This window comes from Montipora capricornis, chromosome 1 (genome assembly GCF_036669925.1).
Source record: "Montipora capricornis isolate CH-2021 chromosome 1, ASM3666992v2, whole genome shotgun sequence".
Taxonomy (NCBI): Eukaryota; Metazoa; Cnidaria; class Anthozoa; order Scleractinia; family Acroporidae; genus Montipora; species Montipora capricornis.
Genome location: NC_090883.1, coordinates 34075473 through 34090472, shown reverse-complemented (window position 1 = coordinate 34090472; position 15000 = coordinate 34075473). Strand labels below are relative to the sequence as shown.

At 40.3% G+C, this 15000-nt stretch overlaps 1 protein-coding gene across 1 annotated transcript in view; it reads right to left on the bottom strand.

The window, feature by feature from the left end:
* Positions 1 to 15000, bottom strand: part of LOC138040104 (collagen alpha-2(I) chain-like) — a 104107-nt gene that overhangs the window by 60143 nt on the left and 28964 nt on the right. The window contains exons 11-24 of the mRNA XM_068885895.1: positions 14485 to 14538; positions 14318 to 14371; positions 13750 to 13803; positions 13000 to 13044; positions 11769 to 11822; positions 11179 to 11223; positions 8556 to 8753; positions 7833 to 7886; positions 7497 to 7541; positions 6598 to 6651; positions 5795 to 5848; positions 3435 to 3488; positions 2589 to 2642; positions 1307 to 1360 (exon numbers count right to left, since the gene is read on the bottom strand). Coding sequence (XP_068741996.1) covers positions 1307 to 1360; positions 2589 to 2642; positions 3435 to 3488; positions 5795 to 5848; positions 6598 to 6651; positions 7497 to 7541; positions 7833 to 7886; positions 8556 to 8753; positions 11179 to 11223; positions 11769 to 11822; positions 13000 to 13044; positions 13750 to 13803; positions 14318 to 14371; positions 14485 to 14538 — 873 coding nt within the window. The remainder of the gene's footprint in view (positions 1 to 1306; positions 1361 to 2588; positions 2643 to 3434; positions 3489 to 5794; positions 5849 to 6597; positions 6652 to 7496; positions 7542 to 7832; positions 7887 to 8555; positions 8754 to 11178; positions 11224 to 11768; positions 11823 to 12999; positions 13045 to 13749; positions 13804 to 14317; positions 14372 to 14484; positions 14539 to 15000) is intronic.

Sequence of the window (15000 nt, the reverse complement as noted above, 5' to 3'; positions counted from 1 at the left end):
TTAGAACTCAAGGGTTTACAACGGCAGCGACAAATCTTCGTAAATTACATGCTATTTTACACTGGGTAGTTCACGCACGTGCAGTTTGATAAATCAATTAGCCAATCAACACAGTTCTGAAAACTGATTATTACTGAGCTCCGTATTTTGGCGCTGACTAAAAGAGATACGTGGGCTCTGGGAACGAGATTGACCGTTATGCAGATAACCGAACTGTCCAGGCATGCGCGTAACTAGATTCATAGTAGTTGGTATAATAAACGTATCGAATTGTCCCCTAAGCCCCTCAACAACTTCAGCATCACTTGTGTCCAGAAATACAGAAGATAAACATAACACAAAGCATATTTTTCTAAATTTTACATTCTTGTCACCAGAGCCTCGGATCGACCAGAAGCTCTGGGGAATTCTAGGATGAGAACATGCGCCGTAAGCCAAAAATTGGCTATTTGAACCTTACGGCACCTGCTCACTCCTCGTGATAACATGAATGCACCAATTAGAGACGCTTTTGAGTGTTCTTCACGAAAACCAATGAGAAGAGCCTTTGTCTCAGGGTTCCCCAGAACTCTTCTCTCCCCCAGTCAAGAAAAGAGCTCTGGGGTCGAGATTGTAACTTTCACAGATACTACATCAATTTGTGGGTATAAGTGATGTCATTAACAGAGAGGTTTGTGTTCTTGTCGTTCATTGTAATTAGCCCATTCAAACGCCGTGGAGTCACATTGATTTTTCGTTTCCTAAGAACTGGTCTTTCGTAGTAATGTAAGCACAAGTCGTGTTAACAAAAGGGGCTCGGGAGAGTTTGCAACTCTCCTCTGTGTTTTAAACAATAGTTCAGAACAGCTTTACCGCCAAGTGTTGCGCCTCTCAGGGAATCAACGCAAATGTCTCCGGTTACCAATTGTACTTTCCTACTGCATGGTGAGCACCAATCAACGACAAGTTGATATTATGGAGCTTAACACGCGACAGACTTTTCTTACTCACGGGCGGATGTGAACATTTCACATGCGAGGACTGAAGTCTATGCAAGATTTTTGCACTAATCGTCTCTAAGAGCAAAAAGATAATTTGCCATTTTTATGTGGTAGTGTTAAGACAAGTCAAAAAGGAAAACGGCTCGCTTCCGGTTGTAGTCCGTGGCTCAGAAACGTCACGTGCTAAAACTCCCTAATGCGTATTTATTTCGTTTGTGCTTGTACTAGCGTCTTACTGAAAACCAAAAATCAGAAAATCTAAGTTCGTAGGTATAACGCTCCTATTGGAATTTAAACATTTTGGACAGTGTATACTACACGCATACCTGATCTCCTTTCACACCTGGTATCCCGTCAGCACCTTGGGCACCTTGGGCTCCCTGTTGTACACACAATGTGAATAAACATATTTGTTAAAACCACTTGATCCTGCTGAAGTACGACCGTCTGGCTGAGACTGATCCTGAGAAGGACATTGACATTGACTGACATTGACAATGACTGACGATGACAGACATTGACTGACGTTTCAAAATCTGACGTCTTCTTTCAAATATCAGCCATTTGTCCTAAAAGTAACTTGCGCTTCTCTGAAGTAGATATAATCATTCTTGCACGGAAATACCTTTGTGTTGCAAAATTTCTTTAGTTGCTAAGTTTTAAGAAGGTAACAAACCGTTACGTTTGTGGTAAGAGGAGTTTTTTTTCTCATCGGCTATTCATTTCAACGTTGCGAAAATGATGTGAAAAGAGGTAAATTACAAAATGGAAGGAACCTCCGGAAATCGCAATATTCTTGGTTTTCACGTCATGTTAGAGCACCCATATGCATGTTGCTATCTCCAGACAACGAAACACTAAAGTAACCCACCGAGAAATGAACTATTCTTCTGCAAAGATTATGCTGTTTTTTTCGTTAATTACAGCCGCTCATAACGTGTGTGGAAATCAAGGAAAGCTTGGCATAATCAAATGAAAGATAGCACTTCCATCAATTTAAAAATTCAACTAATCGTATTCTCAAACCAACTTCTTATTTAAGTGAATTTGTAGTTATATATCTGTAACCTTCTATATATGAACTTAAATCCTTGCCCTTGTAAATGTCTTTTTATCTGAAATGCATTTGTAAGCACTACTCGCCTCGACTGGCTTTTGCTAACTTTGGTGCAGTGCTTAGTTTTGTGTAATTTTTTTTATAAAATGCAAATAAAGACTGAACTGAACTGAGAAGGCTGCTCAAATAGAGTTTCGAAAAGAAGAGGGGATAAATTTTAACGCAATTACGTTTCATTTAGAGCGGTTTTCAATTAAGTGTTGAAAGTAATTAGCGAATTGCTTTCGTTTTGCATTTACTTCACTCAGTGATTGGTTCAAAGTTCTCGCGACGTGAAACCAAAACCAATCGTGGCTCGCGCGTGCACATTTTCCCGCGCTTTGTGTCGGTTACGTGTAATTACGTATACTTCGAGTTTTGATTGGTTTACTGGATTGTCTCGGTCCTTTTTGATTGGCCAAAGCAATTACTTTGGTTTTGGTTTTAGGACATTCGATTGAAACTCGCTCTAACACATCAGTTAACACGTTCAATTTATTCCGGCAACCTACCGCTTCACCAGGTCTTCCTCCAGCACCGCGAAATCCCCTATCCCCTTGAGAGCCCTTTCATGAATAAAAATATGACATATTCAGCAGTTGATTGGTTGAAAATCACTGAGATCAGCGATTGGCCGGCAAATCTCGTGCCATTTTCTCTAGGTACCAATCAGAAGGAAGAGTTTTTCCAGCAGGCGGTTGGCACTGATCACATATATTTGATACGCGAATTTTTATTGATTCATTTGATGGTCTTCCGTGATTGGTTATTAAAGCAATCTCCTTGTCCCTTCAGCGTTGGCCCTTCGTCAACGAAAACCGAAAAATCTGGTTAGAAAGCCGTATGATACAGCCCCTTCCTCTGGAATGTTTCCATTCCAACCAAAATTAATCAAAGAGTGACCCATCTTGGAATGTTTTGTGAAAAAGATGACGTAATAATAGTAATGGCATAGCCTGAGGGCTTACTCCACGGAATGCGAAATTTACAATGTATCAAGTCTGGTTATCAAAGGGAAGTAAATACATGAAACGATCCGTGTAATGAAGCATGGTATTGGCCGAGCTTTAAAAAAGCTAGATGTTGTGTTTCAAGCGTTCATTAAATCTAGATCTTTGTTATCATGTCATACCCTAAGATCACGGTTGTTGGCAAGCTGAAGAATTGCTTGCTGGAAGCAAAATTTCCACGTTAACAAAAGTTTCGAATTGTCAAAATTTAATAAACAATTACTCTATTTGCGCTTGGTGGATATGAGTTTAGCTATAGCTTAGCCTATCTCGGTGTTATGTGCTTCCTTGGCTGTTCAACGCGAGCTCGTGTGACAAGCCCTACTTGTCATCGACATATCTAATTACCTGTGGACCGGGTTCTCCGACTTTTCCTCGAGCGCCTTCTTTTCCCTGCTTACCCTGAAATAAAAAGATAAGAAAATAATGTCTAACTAAAAAAGTGTATTGTTTAGAAGAATAATTTGATTTGATTTTGTTGAGGCTGGAAGGCCAGCAGCCAGTGTACATCTGAGTAAAACGCGTTTTGTGGTTGTTACATAATGAGGAGAAAACTCTAGTAAAAAGAAGAAGTCTTCAACCCAGAAGCGTCGATCTGCGATGGAATGCGGCCCATATGCGACCTATTTTTAGAACGTACGGCTATACCTTCTAGATTTTTGCGGGAGAAACCTGGCGGTGATGTTTTCCTTGCACGATCCATGAACAATACCTCGTGCAGCTAATTCGTTGCAGACCAATCAGAGGCGTTGTGGTCATAAGGTCCAAAATGAATGGCCGTACTTTGGCGGGAAAAAATTCTAATTGCCCCCGCAAGGATTTTGCCTGGAGGGCAAAATTCCGAGTAGGCATCATTGTAGCTTGTGCGTATATAGGAGTTACAGTGATATCGTATTACATATATAGTATGCCAAAAAAATCTCGATTTGTTAGAACTAGACGCGCACGGGATAAATGGGTAATGATGACGTTTTCACACCAAATGCCCGCAAGTAAGTCTTGGGTTCTAATAACGTTGGATTAATGGCCTTCTGGTTCACAGAGATGTTCTAATTTCCCTATTTGAAGCAATTTTTGATGACGAGAAAGTTTAAAAAAAATTTTTAAACAGCAGGGACATGACGTCTCGGCGACCCGAAGCTAATTTCCGTTTCGTAAACAAGCGATGCCATTTTTGACGGTCGATGCCATTCTTATTAACCAAGCCTTTTTGTTCGGTTAGCTTTCAATAAATTGCTAGGATTAACTTCATTTAAATACTTTAAAATTTCAAACTTGATGCCGTTGTTTCGGTAGTGTAGAGATTAAGTGCATTTGTTTTTAAGCCATTGAACCGAATCCGAGATCGATCGATCATTTTTTTGTAATTTTTTTTCAAATTTTTTTCGGAGGTTTTTTTTTCAGTTTTTTTAAAATTCTAAGTGACATACGCTGCTAATCTAGTCCTAGATTAAGTATTTTTTTACTCATTTGCAAACGACAAACTTAGCCTCGTCCGAATGGCATCGCTTGTTTACGAAAGGGAAAATTGCGTCGGCATGTCACAATAACACTGACGTTTTTTGCTTTTCGTCACCTCGGTTTTGTTTCAAACTTTAAGAGGGGGGGGGGGGGCACTTAACTACAGAAACACAATGGTTGCTAAGGAAGCTTTTTAGTCAAGAGCCCTACAAAAAGCTTGAATGAAAAGGAAATCTGACATCACTTTAATCAGAAGGCGCATGCTCAACTAGTCCCAGTCCTCTGCCGTGCGTTCAGTGAAAAACATGCAAAAACTCTCAGGAAACGAAAGGAAGAGGCGGTTTTTTCACGGGATAGGAACCGTCCCATCATTTTTCGTAAATTTTAGCATGGAATTTCTATTTGGACAAAAAATGTAACTGACCTGGCCCTTAAGACGTCGTATTTTTTTTTTGGATAAATAATTTTCCTTTGAAATCCGTGCTACAGATTGTGTTAGAATGTTCTCATACTGTTGCGTTAAAAATTTGTGATTTACCAAATATGGTTGCAAGTCGAACCAGACAAAGAAATGTTAAATAGAATACACTTGGCAAAAAAGACAAATGTAGAGCTAAAGGGGGGACTCGGGAAACTATTTGAAGGGGTCCATAGCAACGGTTTGGGAGTTAAGTCCCCCCCCCCTTTAATTGCTATAAATAACTTTACCAACATTGTATTAATTTGCTTTTGATTATGTGTCAGACCATATTCATAAATGGCTGCAATAAATTATTCTTTTTTCTTCGTGCTATTCAAAACAACTAGTCTCGCCCAAAATCAGCATTCCTTTTGAATTTTGTCCTTGCAAACAAGGCTAATTGGTCTTACGAGCACAAGGAAAAATAATAATAATTTATTGGCCGTCATATAGGAATACGGTCTATACCGTCGCTGAAATGAAATGATTTTCAAGGTGGATAAAGTACGATCGAGTGAAGTAGTTTAACAGTCTGTTCTTGACCCACATTTTACCGTCTTCGCCGCGTTGATTGCTATAGTATGACCATAAATACTTCGTGTGTTCAAGGGCAGTCCGGCCCTTGAAGGACTGTCAAACGAGACCAAGGTTTCGACAACCTGAGCGGACGCCATCTCCAGAATCAGGTAAAAACGTGACCCTAAGCGATGATTGACTCACAAGTTCTACAATTCAGGACCTCATCCAGAATTTACTATAATGATCACTACCATGTGAAAATCATTACCCTCCTTCCTTGCATTCCGCGACTTCCAGGTGCTCCCACATTCCCTCGGTTCCCCTGAGGAATAAAACAGAAGCCGAGATTAGAGGTACATACGAAGTCAGGAGGCGTGCGCGGCTTAAGAGGTGAAGGCTACTCCAAACCACCTCTTTACCCCACAAATTTATGCAGTTCCTTATAGGAGATAATTTCACACATTATATACTGAATTAAGCGTACGATTAAGAGCTTACTTTGAGTCTGCAATCACACCTCAAAAACTAAACTGAATCGAACACCTTCTAGCTCTGTTTACACACACGTCATTCTTTGCTTTGTCGCTTAGCTTCTTTCTCTTTCTTTCTCACTTTTTAGTAAAGGTATTGTACCTAACTTAGAGAATCCTTTTAGGCTCTCTGTATTTCAATAAATCTATTTTTTCGCTGTTTGTTCTTGTAACTTGAAATTAATGTCGTCGTAAAAAACACGCGGACATTTACAGGGTTCTCGGGTGACACATTTTAATGTAGAGTGTGACACAGACCAAGCTTTCCGCAAACCAATTCCACGCTGGATGCCTTTGAGCGTCGGCAGCTTATCAAGAATGTCGGAAGTGCAAGCTTAAACCGATTTTTCAGCCTCAGATCTTGTAAAACTGTGGAATCAATGCAACAAACATACTGTACAAAAATTCGAAACAGTAAACTTCATGATTTCAATAATCATCTGCATTTTTTTAACTCGGTGATACATCCGCAAATTATGGACAGCTCTAATACACACAACCAAAGACTCATTTGAAATAGGTTTCTTCTTCATAGACTCACAGTCGCTCCCTTTTCACCATCTGAGCCTCGTTCTCCTGCTCGTCCTGGGGCTCCCTGTTGTCAAAGGCCAACATTCATATTTAAGTACGTGAACAAATACCGTATTTTGCTTATCTGTTGTGAAGCTCGTACGACAAAATCACACGACCTTGAAGCGTGTAACATGCAAATCTTTTCCTTGGAACGAATGCTGGGAATTTTAGGACACCGATTTTTGGCCCAAATATGGACAAAAATAAGATCGAAGCTGCACGCGCGGGAAAATGCACGGGCTAGGTTACCTCCAAATTAGGAAATGCCCCAGCTCTGAACAAGAGTACTTGTTTACTAAATTTAGTAATAACAAATCATTGTTTCTAATTGATTTGCGTATATTGCTTTAGTTTTAATTTTTCCTTTTTTAATCATTGCAAATATAATAGGATATGGTTGTAAATTTGTAAATATTTATTAATAATGTTGTTTATATGAATGTAAAGCGCCTTGAACATAGGATAAGAGCGCTATAGAAATAAAGTTACCATTATTATTATTATTATTATTATTATTATTATTATTATTATTATTATTATTAGAGTTAAACGCTTCAAGGTCATGAGCTGCTACGTACGATCAATAAATACTTGGAGAAGATATTAACACGTTCTAACATCATATCCTATGCGCTTTGTGTTATCTTTGCTATTTTCGATTTTGTAATTCTTCGTAGGAAATTACCAGTAGGTTGGGAAGAGCACGCACAGTTGGCTTCCAAACCCAATGCGCATGCTCAGAAAGAAAGACCAGTTCGCGCTAGCCGTTCATACTAAATGTGGTTCTTAGTATTTTTAGGAAAGAATTCTCCCTTGCAAAATTATATTTATTCTTCATTAGAAAAAACGTCCATTGTTACGTCTCACCCCATCTCCTGTGCGTCCCGGTGGCCCAGGCTGACCAGGATTTCCCTATACAGAAAGACATCGATGAATTAAAGCAACGTAGAACATAAAACAGCAGATTGAAGCAATGGGACTACTGTGGTCCTCTTTTGGAACATACATGCTTCTAACGAAGTAAACCTCGTAGCCTCCCCTAAAGTGCGACAAGCTTCTTGTTCTCCTCCAATCTGTGACGACTTGCTAACACTTCTCTATCCGCGCTTCGCTAAGAGCCTATCTCGCTACTTCTTCCCACGGACTGCCCAAACAAACGAATTCATTTCAAACGAACCCCGAGAAAAAAATATGATTACTTACTGGTGCTCCATCTTTTCCAGCATCTCCCGGGGTACCCATTGCTCCAGGAGAACCCTTAAAAACACAAAAACACAAAATATGAGACATAGAAGATCATCGAAGCGACCATGATTAAGAAGGAAGGGTAAACGTACGCACGCACGAATTACTATTATGGGTTAGGTCAATGGGACATTCAAGTGAAACGTGCTCGAGCTCCATAAAAATGTTGCCATTTATTCTCTTCTACCTCTTATCAACTCACGAATCATCCTTGACAATCAGGTTATGTTCACAGTATGTTCAAATAATTCAGTATTAAGGACGGTTCCTACTAATTCAAAGGTATTTTCGTGCGGTTTATGAATGTCCGGGTAAAGCAGATCTTAATAAGTGTTATTAAGAGAAAATTGGGGGTAACCACTCTTATTTCAAATATAATTAATCAAAAGTATTTGTAAAATGTTTCAACATATAAAGCAACGTATGGCATTCTTTTCCAAATTGAAGTTTAATTATCTCTGAAAAATGCGTGGTTGCGCCCAATTTTCTTTTTGGATCTAAGAGCATTTACTAAGTTCTACTTTCTCCGCATGCCTTTAAAGCGCGCAAAAATATATCTCTGTATGGGCAAGAAGCACCCATAGGAAACCCGAGTATCTCGAGATGCGCAGAACGTATGCGCAATAACAACATAAGGCACCTTCCTTAAATGTCATTTCTCCGAGTCTGTTTAAAACTTACTGCATCACCCTTGTAGCCCGCTCGTCCATCAAACCCAGGTCGTCCCGTGTCTCCAGCGGCTCCTTTTTCTCCTTTTGAACCTTCAGGACCAACAATACCTGGCTGTCCTCGTGGACCAGGAGAGCCCTGATTGCCCCTTTCTCCCTTTGCCCCAGGGGCTCCATTACTGCCAGTATTTCCCGGTTCACCTGAGATACCCTAATATAGAGGAAAAATTATGCGTCGTTATGGAAAGAAACTCTCCTTGGTGCAAGTTATGACCGTAAGGTCTCTGACTTGTGCTTCTCCATCTGCCTCTCGTCTCAATTCAAAATGAATCAAAATATGAAAATTCGCTTGAGCCGTGTTCAAAAGCGATATTTATGAAAACAATCATCCTCTTTGCACAACGTATTATCAGTATATTGATTATACCGCTCTGGGCCGGATTACTCGAGATCATTTTAGAGATGTGTTACCCCAAGTTTCCATCATTGGACAATCTTGGACAATGTTGTTGGTGATTTCTATCTGGGTTAAGAAGCGATATCGGTCGAGGGAGTTCACACAAAAGGATCGGGGTTACAGTCCTGTTCAAACTACAATATATAAAAATAAATATATTTATCATTCGATGTATTTTTTCCTTCCTTTTCATTGGCCGAGAGCCCATCACGCGACCTGCAAATAACTGCCTTCAAATAAGTGTTTTGCTGCAAATAATATTCTGCTCATGCGCAATTGAAATCACTCTCTTTTGAGAAAATGGCAGATCGGTTTCCCCGATGTCAGAGAATGATTCGACATTTTTAGTTGATCGAAAGAGCAGCGAGACTACTAAGAAAGGAACAAAATTTCAACGTATTTCGAAAGTATCTCAAGGAAAGAAGGGTAGACGAAGAGTCACTCGTGTCATCGACGCGAAGGACAAGTTGGCGAATGCGTATGCACTGAAGAGATTTTATGCTGAAGCCAGAAAAAAGAATGGCGAGCTCTACACCAAAGCTTCACTTGTCGGGATACGCTTTGAAAAGTGTGAAATTTTTCAGCTTTGTTGATGCCTAGTGTTATTGAACGTTTGACTGAAGTACAATTTGAAGTCTACAAATATAATTATGCTGAGAAGGAAACCAATTGATTGGTGCCATTACTCGACTCTGCAAGGCAGCGAAGGCTTATGCATCAGTCGATTCCAGCAGTGCCCATCCCCCACCCCCCCCCCACCCCCCGGGCTAACCCCTGGGCATTAGCATTTTTTTTAAAAATTGGCAAATTCCCCGGGGTGGGGACACATAAGCTGTGTAAATGCAAATGCCTCGTCCCCGGGATCGTCGCCTTCCAATAGGCGCCTGTATTCGCAGGCTACTTTGTCTGTCAAGAATCAAGACATCTTACATGATCTTTCATCGCATTTTACGCTCCCAAAATCTGTTTTGAAGATCGCATCATTTGAATTCGCAGCCCTTCAGTGTTTCATATAACTCCGCTTTCATGAATTTAAAAATTGCTACGCTAGTTTTGAGTGCGAAATGCGAAGTAGTTGTGTTTTATATGCAGTCTTCACGTCAGTGATTGCTTTGTGATATTAGTTCACCTTGTCGCTTTTATATATTCATATGCTTACAAGTATAAATGAAGAAATACCTAAAATTGAGAACACATACCTTTAAAAACATCCACAAGTTTTTCGAGTCGGTGACGGACAACCTCGTCTTTTCCGATAAACTCTTCCATGTTCATTCGAAAACACGTGTGTCAAATTCCCGGGGGTCGCCCCGGGGTAGGCTAATGCCCAGCTCCCGGGCCGCGATAAAATTGCGAATGCCCCACCCCCGGGACTGACAACTTCAGCAAATGCCCCGCGGTTGCCCGGGGGTGGGGTGATGGGCACCGCTGGAATTGATTGATGCATTACGGCTTCTCGGAAACAAAAACAAAAAACAAACTCGATGATCGAATGATAAAACAATTATTGACCTCGGTTATCGCAAACTATCGTGATTTGTCAGTGTCTCGCAGATCAATTATTTGCCTCAGCCTTCGGCTTCGACAAATAATTGATCTGCTCGCCACTGAAAAATTACGATATTTTGCTCAACCTCGTCCAATAATTGTTAATTATTATTCCACTATTACGCCATTTTACCATATTTGGTCAAGAGAACGCACAAAATATGAGACGGTAATACACTGTTGTGTCCCGGTTTGATCGGTTTAGAACAGAGCAAATACGGAGGGAACGGGAGTTTTTCAATGAAAGAAATTGTTTTCAACACTATGCTAAGGCTGAGAATTTAGCTTGTCATCGCTTGTCACTCGTCATTTTGTTTATCCAATCAAATAAAGATCTTTGGCTGACTTTTTGTGTTGTTTACATCGTTCGCACGCGCCCTGAAGGACAGATAATGCATTTTTCTCAAAACACTCTTACCACATAAAATTGAAGCAAAATAACACCTTTTTTGTTGTGGAATAATAAATCGCTTATTCGAGGGTTTAACATATAATACTCGTGGAGATTTTTCTCATTGCTCGTATCTTTCCTCGCCCCTGCGGAAAAATACTGCGCAACTCACAAAATATCCGTGCGTCTTATATGTTAAACCATCGAATAAGATGGATATTTTATAATAATTAAACCTACTGCAGCTCCTTCAGCTCCTGGAGCGCCCTCAGGACCTTGAAGTCCCTAAAAGAATCAAAATAATAGAATATCAGTAAGGTAACATTGTTCAGGCTGTCTGGAGGACTGGAAGTAACACACTCACCCACTCAGTGATGGAAGGTATAAGACTCACTAAGTTTCACTTGTATGATTATCCTGTCAGATCACATTTTTTCCTTCTGATTTTTTTTGCTCCACGATGACTCGATAGCGTCGTTTTAGAAATTTCCCTTTGATTTTTAATAAATTTTATTCGTGTTAGAGCGGTTTTCAATTGATTGTCGAAAGTAATTAGCGAATTACTTTGATTTTGCAGTACTTAACTCAGTGTTTGGTTTAAAGTTCTCGCGCCACTTTTTCAACCAATCAGTAGTGAAACCAAAACCAATCGTGGCTTGCGCGTTTACATTTTCCTGCGCTTTGTGTCGTCTACAGCTACGTGTAATTACTTCGAGTTTTGATTGGTTTACTGGATTGTCTCCGTCCTTTTGATTGGCCAAAGTAAATACTTTGGTTTTGGTTTTACGACCCTCATTTGAAAACCGCTCTATGGGTAGGACACAACTTACAATTGGTCCAGCATCACCAGGCTCTCCCTGTGGCCCCCGAATTCCAACTGGTCCCTGGTGAATTAAATTATCATTAGAACCAAAGAATATTACTTTTGGTGGCCAAAATCTACCAGGGAAAACAAGGGCAGCCTTTTTCCTACCCCATAGGTCCCTGTCAAAAGTTCAATTCAACTTTTTCCCCATGAAATAAGTTCAATTGCTTTCGGCATGAAATTCATGGGATCTAGAGGCTTCTTGTACACTTTACAAACTGAAGATGACATTCGTCTACCGCCTGAAGTATGACAGAAATACTACTTTAAAGACAGATGACAAAAAAGGTTACATTTATGAACATAAGACACTCCCCAGGCAATCATCTTCCACAGGCTCGTACATTTTCGCCTACTCCGTGAGCAATAGGAAAACTCCATACTCCATAACTTAAATCCTGTTTGACGGGGTTAATGCTTGGATGAGAAGAGAGAGGAATCGCTTTCCACCATTAAACGTTAGGACGACCCAAGGATATGAAATTGATGCGGATTGTTGTTTATGTGCCCATAATAGTACGAAAAATTCAAGATTACAAGGTAAAAAGAGGCTATTTGGGGCAAGCCATTTTTCTCAAATCCAAATACATGTAAATTACAATCAACACTGCGTTACCAAGTCATTAGTTCTGGTAAACTAAAGATGCGTGAGGATTACCTAAACTCCCGATAACTACAAAATTTTGACTGTGATCAAATTATCTATGTTTAAGGTTTGTTGGGTCTAGTTGGCCATGGATATATCTGAACTGAAAGCAGAAGTGTAACTTCAGACCAGGACGCAAGTTTCAAAATAGTTACGATTTTAAAGATGTCGATGGCTGTGTTTGTGACACCTGCTCAAGGCGAGACTCAACCATAGAGCAATGCATTCTGGTCGCTGCGCAGTGCATTCCGGGCCAAATCAAAATGGATTTTGGTCGAAAGCCAGCAAAGCCAAACATATCGACATTTTGCATAAATTTGTCTCGAATTCTCATTATGTTGCTCCTCCCTCGCTTCTCTCCTGCCGCAGTAACGAAAGGTGTTGCCGGTCATAGGAGGGCAGAGTCGCTGCTAGTTTTTGACTTTACTCCGAGCATTTCTGGTTCCCTTTTGCTTAACGAAAAACCAGCATGAATTTTAAGGGCCCTATCATACAGGAAAGTATCTTACACCTACGCATTCCGTTATCAATGAAAGTACGAAATACTTACTTGTGCTCCGTCAATACCGGGTCTACCATTTTGTCCTGGGCTCCCCTGTGTTAAAAGACGAAAATATATTCACAGTGAAGGATCACTCAATGTGTACAAAATTTGTCCGACCTGCGGTTTTCGTTAAAACAATGGTTTGCTGGGGGTGCTTAGTCTCGCGGGCTCAAAAAACCTGATTGTTGTCATTGTTATTTAAGGTTTTTCATGTAACACGAGTGGTCTCATATTGAGCAATGACGTCACGATTCCCGCCTTTTTGGTTTTGTATTAGTACCCAGTATTTGTATTAAAGCTTGCTTTCCAATCTCTACCATGTATACTAATTGTACTTAGTATAATTTTCAGCGGTGAATATAAAAATTTAGTGTTATATTCACCGCGCTACCCGGTGAATATAACATTTTGGAGGCGCGGCTGCTAAGCCAATCCAGCACTTTTCGTGCCTTTTTATCTTGCTTTAGCCCGTTGTTTTGCACTGTCTTGATATTCACCGCTGAAAATTACACTAAAACCATTATTCGCCTCAGGCTCAGTAAATATTGGGGAATATTTACTACGTCTCGGTAAACATTCATCAATATTCACTTCGCCTTCGGCGAATAATTGTTAAATATAACGACAAGAAAATTACACGATAGCTGGAAGATATGAATCTTGTCTTCTTCTTGCCACTCAAACATAAAATTCATATCTTCTCGCCACTGTTTAATTATCCTCTATATATATTTTTTAGCAAAACGGGTTCTTTACCGTTTCACCTGCTGCACCTTCGTCACCAGGATCTCCGCGATCACCTTGAGATCCCTGAAAAAAAGTAAGAGCCTTGCTTTACTGATCATCAAAATCAAGAACATCTGTTGAAGAACTTTTTATAGCAAAAAGCTGATATTGCTGTTGCAAATATTTCTGCCAGTGAAAAATTTTCCATCCCAGCACGTCCACATTGTTAATCCCGGCTCATATGACTCGGAGTTTTTAATCATTGAGGAGCAGTCGTGGTTCAGTTGGCTAGTGCGAGGCTTTCGGAGCAAGAGGTCCCCGGTTCAATCCTCGGTGACTTCAACGTCTGTTTCGACTTTCCTCTGATCCGTGTAGCTATAGCATTAAATACCCGTAAAATGGAGCACTGCAACGGTGAATGCATAAATAGGTTATAGACTGCACGGAACTTGCTACGGAAATACACCAGACTTCAGGATCGCTATACATCTTTGTTTTCTTGGCAATAAAACATCTGAGTTAGCAAGAGTTTTCGAGGATCATGTGGAAATCTATAAGAAGAACATTTAAATGCTACCATTAGAGCGTGGATACTTACGCGGTCTCCTTTGAAGCCTCGAAGACCACGCATGCCTGCGACCCCCTGCCTACCCTGGAAGCAGAGATTTCAACGGTTAGGAATCAACTAAAGAAACCGTGTATTTCTATAGTACCGAAATTAACACAGCTTGTCTAATAAAATGCTAGCTTGGGAATATAGCTTACCGGTTCTCCTGCAAGTCCAGGTTCTCCTGCCTCTCCGGGACTCCCCGGTATACCCTACGGATGAAATGTTTACTCAATACTTATTGAAGGCAACCATTCAACTCTTCTGTAAGATAATCATCTCCACTTCACCTCTTAATACCGCCTCATTAAATCACATGAAGATGTACATGACATCAAACATTCCTAAAAACATCTTATCAAAAGTACGTACCTCTCACAGTAACCAAGTTCGAGGTCCGTACTGTAAGTTACGGACCGAGTCTTTTTCCGTTGAGTTATGGCCCAAGAGCGAAACTGCCACAAATGATTGGCATGCATAAAACTAATAAATCCTCTTGGCGTTTTAAAATAGTTGCTTGTAAGGTTCAAACAGTCTTACAAGTTTATTTGACATAAACGACATGAAAAACTTGCTAGAGAATGTTGCATCAAAATTCCAAACTTCTGCGGGCCGTAAAGCTGGCCGTACTGTAGAATACAGCCCGCTAAATTTGCCAACCATGGCAAGCCTAC